The sequence below is a fragment of the Orycteropus afer genome, unplaced genomic scaffold (genome assembly GCF_000298275.1).
Source record: "Orycteropus afer afer isolate SDZICR_OR568_19922 unplaced genomic scaffold, OryAfe1.0 scaffold00383, whole genome shotgun sequence".
Lineage (NCBI taxonomy): Eukaryota > Metazoa > Chordata > Mammalia > Tubulidentata > Orycteropodidae > Orycteropus > Orycteropus afer.
In genome coordinates, this window is record NW_006921970.1 from 2,607,107 (window position 1) to 2,614,251 (window position 7,145).

The 7,145-nt window shown below is 35.1% G+C and overlaps 1 protein-coding gene across 1 annotated transcript in view; it reads left to right on the forward strand.

The window, feature by feature from the left end:
- The window catches only part of EPHA3 (EPH receptor A3), a 615,096-nt gene that overhangs the window by 547,437 nt on the left and 60,514 nt on the right, over positions 1-7,145 (forward strand). The window contains exons 12-13 of the mRNA XM_007953272.1: positions 1,826-1,887; positions 3,855-4,064. Coding sequence (XP_007951463.1) covers positions 1,826-1,887; positions 3,855-4,064 — 272 coding nt within the window. The remainder of the gene's footprint in view (positions 1-1,825; positions 1,888-3,854; positions 4,065-7,145) is intronic.

A 7,145-nucleotide genomic window follows, 5' to 3' on the forward strand; every position in this document is an offset into this window, starting at 1 on the left:
AATCACAAATATATCCTCTATATCAAAAACATCTATTTACTATATAGGCAGTTCCCAAGCCCTGGGTTATGAATGAGATCAGGTTCTAACTATGTCTTAAAGAATTTGATAGGACTTTGAACAGGTTTTACCCAATTCAGTCACGGCTGAGGAAGCGTCACCAGAACTGATCAGAATTTTGAAAGTTGCTGTGAGCCAGAAAGATAGCCAGAACAGGAAAAATTACCTGCTGAAGCCTTGCTGAAAACTTAATCTCTCTCTTACAGAAGGGGAGTGTACACATTACATAGCAACCAAATCTCTTGCTTTGGATTTTGAGCACAGTTCAAAGCAATGCTGTTCCATTCAAAGATGGCAACACTCTACTCAAATATGATGGCCAACCATGCCATTTTGAATGTATAGTCTCCTACAGTCTACCAATAATCCAATCTTACTCATAAGTTTTCTGAAAGGGCTCACTACATCTCTTCTGAGTCTCTCATTCCAGAGATTTGACCCATAATTTTTACATTCTGGGTACCATGACAAAGTGTAATACTTCAGGTATGTTCCTCATTCACTTTGTGGACCATGGCAGAACCTGTTTAAAGGGCAAGTAGGAGTTCCATAAGTAAGACATTTGTAACGCAGGATATTTCTTTCCTTTTTGAAATGTTCTTTTTGTACTACTTTTGTAATTGCTTTAATGTACACAGTTATATTTTCAGCTTTGTTCTAGTAAAATTAAACTGTAATAATTTGTCAATAATGATAAAGTCTTCAGAGTCATTAAAGTGAGATCATAATATATCCAAAACTGTAGAGCTAGATTACTGGTTGCAAATTTTGGCTTTATTATCATTGGCTATGTGACACTGAGCAAGTTATTTCACTTTTCTCTGTCTCAATTTTCTCATTTATAAAATAGAAATGGTAATAATTAATAAGGTTATATATATAGAATAATTAAATCAGTATCTTGAACATAATAAGTGCCATGTTGTTGTTGCTATGTGCCATCGAGTCAGACCAGACTCATAGCGACCCCTCCTTGGGTTTCCGAGACAGTATCACTACGGAAGTAGATTGCCCCTTCTTCCTTCCGAGGAGTGTCTGGTGGGTTTGAACCTCCAGCCTTCTGATTAGCAGTCAAGGCACTATGCTACCAGAGCTCTAAGTGCCATAGAAATACATAAAATGTTAAAATGTTTAATTTTATTTAAGGCTGCACATTTTCATTACAAAAGTTACTGTCAATGGCAATATTAATTCTAATTTTCTTTCAAAGAAAGCTAGCATGGATTTTATAGTTTATAAGTGTCAATTAATCATGTATAGAAGGTTGTAATTATTTTTAATTGTTTTGTAAAAATAAAAAGGAGAATACATGAACACAGTGATTTACTTGCTTCTGACTAAATAATGCAAAAGAGAACGTCTAGAGTATGGCTCTCTAAAAACCTGTAGAAAAAACGAATGAATACTGAAGTCTTGATTTTCTCCTGGGCTTGAAGCAAAAGTACTTGATTTTGCAGTTCAGCTAAGATGTGAATAAAAGGAAGAAAGGGACATATTTGATTTTATGAAAATTATGCTAAATAAGTAATTTACATATCATAGGTTCTGAAAGGAATCTTCTTTTTTAAAAATATTAGTTTGTTTTCTATTGCAATCTATTTTTTATATTTTTTAATTGCAATGTAGTGAAATTATGGGGGAGTGGTAAACTTTTACATTTTGTTTTATCGAACAAGTCCAGTTGTTTTATACATGTTACTTGCTTGATATTTGTTAAACTCCATTGATTATAATATATTTAATTTATTATCTATCATATATCTAGGCAAACCAGTTATGATCGTTACAGAATACATGGAGAATGGTTCTTTGGACAGTTTCTTACGTGTAAGTAGATTACCTGTGCATACATGGAATGAATCAACAAGATATTACAGACAACTTCTAATATTGTACCAAGTATTATATACTATAATTTTAGAGGAAAATTAAAATTTTCTGAGACTAAGTACCAAACAGAGGACTGTAAAAGGACATCTTTATCTTATACTATTCAAACATTAATGATTTATATTTTTAAAAGAAATGAGTAATCCCCTACATCAAAATTCATATCAGCTCAAATAAACATAAATATAAAAAAAAAAAAAAAACCAAACTCACTGCCATCGAGTCAGACCCGACTCATAGTGACCCCTCCTTGGATTTCCAAGGCAGGATCACTACAGAAGTAGATCTCCCAATCTTCCTTCTGAGGAGTGGCTGGTGGGTTTGAACCTCCAACCTTCTAGTTAGCAGTCAAATGCTTTAGGCTTTACGTACCAGAGCTCCCAAACGTAAAAAAGGAGGACCTAAACAGCATTGTTGCAGATCATCTGTCTTTTACGTGATACTATTCATCAGAAAATATGCAAGTGTTATAATTCTAAGATTCTGGAAACAGATTTTCTCAACTTCGAAGTATCATTATGGTGCCAGATTCCTTATCTTGCACTATATATTAAAGGGTCTCAAAATATTTTAATCTTTTAAATTCAGAAACTTTGTATTTTAAATCTTTGAACAAATATGATATACAAAGAAATTTTTTAAAAAATTGTATGGATTAAGAGACACTGCTAAACACAGCAGTGGATCACAAAGGATTTAAACAACACATAGGCTCTGGTCTCAGAATACTTTCAGTACTACATATATAGATAGAAACATGGGATATAGTTAAAGTACCAATCATAATCATGGAAGAAAATTCTAAATTTTCTAAGAAGTAGAAAAGTGTACTTTATTTAATTTTCAGGAGAAACATAAAAATCTTGGTAGCTCTATTTTCACATATTTCAAAAGCAAACAAACATTTTCTGAAGAATGTTTTCTAAACAATAAAATAAATGCTATTTTAAAATCATTGTGTAAGTCTAGCAAGACGTATTATTTTATATTACATATTGTATATACATTCTAAACTATATAGTTATATTTTAATCAAAGTACATGTGAAGATTTTCTAAATCTAGGACTTTATGATTTGGTTTCCTATTACTTTTTATTTTATAACACTGCCTCGGAAACCCAAGGAGGGGTTGCTATGAGTCGGGTCCGACTTGATGGCACATAACAGCAACAGCAACAGCAACTCATAGGATTGGAGAGACAAACAAATATTCAATAAATATTTTTGACTAATTAATTATATGTAATATTTAAATATTTGACATTCACCATATTTTAATCAATTCATAGGATTTCCGGCTCCTAAAGTATAAGAAGAAAAAATCAATCAAATAAATACAAACCTACAGTAGCCAAAGGATCAAATTTATTTTGGTGTTCTTGCAATTAAGGTTTCTGAAGAGGGATTTGCATGTAATATAAAGACCAGGGAAAATCCTAGATTTGAAACTGAAGGATATTTGGTACTTCTTTTTATGAGGGAGTCCTAGTGGTGCAGTATTTCAGTGCTAACCAAAAAGTCAGTTGTTTGATCCCACCAGTCCCTTGGTGGGAGAATGATGTGGACTTGGCATTCTTCTTCCTTAAAGACTGAAAAACTAAGCCTTGGAAACCATGTCCTATATGATTGTTATAAGTCAGAATTGACTTGATGGCCATGGTTTTGGTTCATCTCTCTCTCTCTCTCTATCTATATATATAATATTTTCTTGTTAGGAAAAATTTCATTCATCATGCTATTTGTTTAAGGCAATTATACATTTGTTCATATATCTTGTTTGTAGTGCTTAAAACTAAAATGCATGTAGTTGGACTTGTCACAACATTTGGTATATGAGATTTTAACTAAATATATATATTTAGAAAATAACACATATTAATTGCACTTTTGAAATTCTTCTCAGAAACATGATGCCCAGTTTACCGTCATCCAGCTCGTGGGGATGCTTCGAGGAATAGCATCTGGCATGAAGTACCTGTCAGACATGGGATATGTTCATCGAGATCTTGCTGCACGGAATATCTTGATCAACAGTAATTTGGTGTGCAAAGTTTCTGATTTTGGGCTTTCACGTGTTCTAGAGGATGACCCAGAAGCTGCTTACACAACAAGAGTGAGTAACTCAGCATTTTAAAACTTTTTATTTCTTATCTTGTATCATGTGGCATGCAAATAAGTAGAAATCATTAAACGTTGTGTCACCTATATCTTCAATAAATGGAACTTTATCTCTTAAAATTAGCATATTATATTTATATGTATTCTATGAAATGAGGACCCCTGGTGTTACAGTGGTTAAGCGCTTGTCTATTACTAATAGGTTGGAGGTTCAAACCCACAGTTATTCTCTGGGCAGAAGATGTTACAATCCCCTTCTGTAAAGATTTATAGCTTTGGAATCCCCATGGGTCAGTTCTACTCTGCCCTACAGGGTCACTATGAGTTGGGATCTACTCAGCGGCAGTGGGTTTGGTTTGAGGTTTGGATTCTGTAAAATAACAAATGACTGGTTTACAAGGTGAGTGAAGATTTGAATTCTAAAATTTCATACATGTGGTTAGTGATTACTCAAAAAAGTAGCCTCACATTCCTGAAGTTTTAGCATTTTTATACCTATTTATCTTCTCTTCATAGTTGCACCATCTTTACTGAGCCAGTTGGATAAATTCTCAGTAGCCCGTTTGTTTTGATACCACACATGGGATGGCTTTAACAAACAGGAGTTCATTCTCTTACAGTTTTGGAGACCAGAAGTCTGAGTTCAAATTGCCAAGTCTAGGGGCTAAGCCCCTCAACCTTGGGCTTTGGCTCTGCCCTCTTGCTCCTGGACCACTGAAGCTGGAGGCATTTCTTAACTCAGGCAGCTGCTAGCTGCTGAGGCTGGCAAACACAAGGTCAACAAGTAAAAAGTCACAGTCCCAAGATTATCAAACAACATGGCAGACCACTAGTTCAATTTGAAAAAAAGTCCCAATATCGGCAGGGCATGGCAGGGTGCTGAATGAAGACTTGGCTACATGCAGTGTCCAAGCACGCCAAAAAGCAGCAGAGACCTTTTTAAACCTTTTTCTTGTATACTGGAATCAGACCAAATCCCTAAGGCAGCTACTCAGTTGCTCCAGTAGATTCCACCATGGAATTAATTACCAATCTCATCATGGGAAATAACTACATCCAGCTGCCCAGCCACCCAAAACCAGGTCCAGCCAAGTTGTCACGTAACCTTAACTATCACAGCATCCAATGAGTTATAATTTTAAAGTATTTTTATAGTATCATGTTACATAATTAATGCATATTCATTTTATAGACATTAAAAAAAAACACTTAAAAAGAGAAAAGTAATCTATAACTGTACCATCCACAGAGAACATTTGTAATTTTGTGTGTCAGTGCTTCCAGTTTTTGTTTTTACCTACCAATATGTGCAAACATATGTGTGAATACTAAATTAATATAGCATTAATCATGATATCATTTTTTAACCTGATTTTCTCCTTAGCAACACATATTTATAATATATTTCACTGTCAATTAACAATCTTCCAAGTTACAATTTTTAGTAGATTTATGTTTTTTATTCTATGTCTATACTGTTTTTTTAAGCAATCCCTAATTAGTAGTCATATTATAGTAATACTTAGTTTTTTCAGCTGTATAAATTAACTATCAGCATTAATAATTATAGGAGTCTTATGTTATTCTTAAAAGTGGAATTTCTATGTCAAAACATCTGCATGCTTATTTAAAAACACTTCACTATACTCCTGATAAAACACAATGTAATTATCATTACTAATCTTATCCATTAAGAAAACATCATTTTTATATGTTAGGAGAAATTGTACCTACTTTACTGTGCATCCATTTGATTCAAAATTCATTTAAATATTTATATTTTATTGTCAAATTTCTTTGAAATTCTGTTTCTTTTTTGTTGTTGTTGTTGTGATTTGGGTGAAGATTTACCGAGCAAATTCACTTTCCATACAGCAGTTCACATACACTTTGTCTCATGACATTGACCACAATTTACCACAATGCAACAGCTCCCCTTCCACTTCCCTCCGATAATTACCTCTTCCCTGTGTACAATTCCTCATGCACTCCTGCCCCCTGAGCTGTCTCCCTGTGCATAAGCAGCCCTTCTTTCCCCTATAATTGTTCTCTCCAAGGAATTTATCTACCTCAGGTAAATGTTCAACTCCTCTGCCTGTCTTTTGTTTGACTGGAAGCCACAAGTGTGGGTTCAGTTCCAGACCTGAAAGGCAGCTATGGGCTATAGTCTCAGTGGTTCCCCCCCTTTTTTTTTTCTTCAAATGATTTTGAGTTTTGTTCCACATTGTTCTCCCTCTCTATCCAGGATCTCCTACATAGATCCCCTTCCAAGTGGTTGACAGTGGTAGCCAGTCACCATCTAGTACTTCTGGTCTCATAGTTGTATAGGCTGCAGATTGGATGGTGTACCAGTCACTAGCACTAATTGTTTCCATGAATTTTTGGTTTTCTTCATTCTTCTTTGCTCTGGACGAGGAGAGACCCATCACTGCATCTAGATGGCAGCCTGCCAGCTTTTAAGATCCCAGTTGCTACTCGCCAAAGTAGGAGGTGGAACAATGTTTTGTGTAGTATGTTATGGCAATTGAGCTTGATGTCCCCTGCAACTATAGTGCAAAGCCCGCAGGTTCAATTACTTGGTCCTTCTGGGTAGCTGGCTGTGACCAAGCAGTGACTACAACCTTGCCCCTTGTCAGCTCTACTATACACCTGGGAATTCAGATCATACACATAAACATATAGGACCATTGTCTGCCAACCCTATACATGTTTGGGCACACTCCCCACTTCATAGTTCAGCTTGTCCACCCATCTACCCACCCATATACCTGTGTTTGCCTACACTGACAATTCAGTACTGTATGTGCAAAAGGGTTCATCTTTGTTGTCTGTACCTCCCATGTACCTCTCTATGTCTTTCTCTTCCTCCATGCTACCATATCGATCACTCACATTTGGTACATTGCCTTTATCTTCACCCATATCAATATTAATCTCTATCTAAGAGTGTTCTCTCCCCTCCTCTCTGAACCCTGGTAACCAACAAAGAAAATTTCCTTCCATACATAAAACTTTCCATGACTTTTACCATAATGGACTAATGCAATATTTGTCCTTTTGTGATTGACTTATTTCA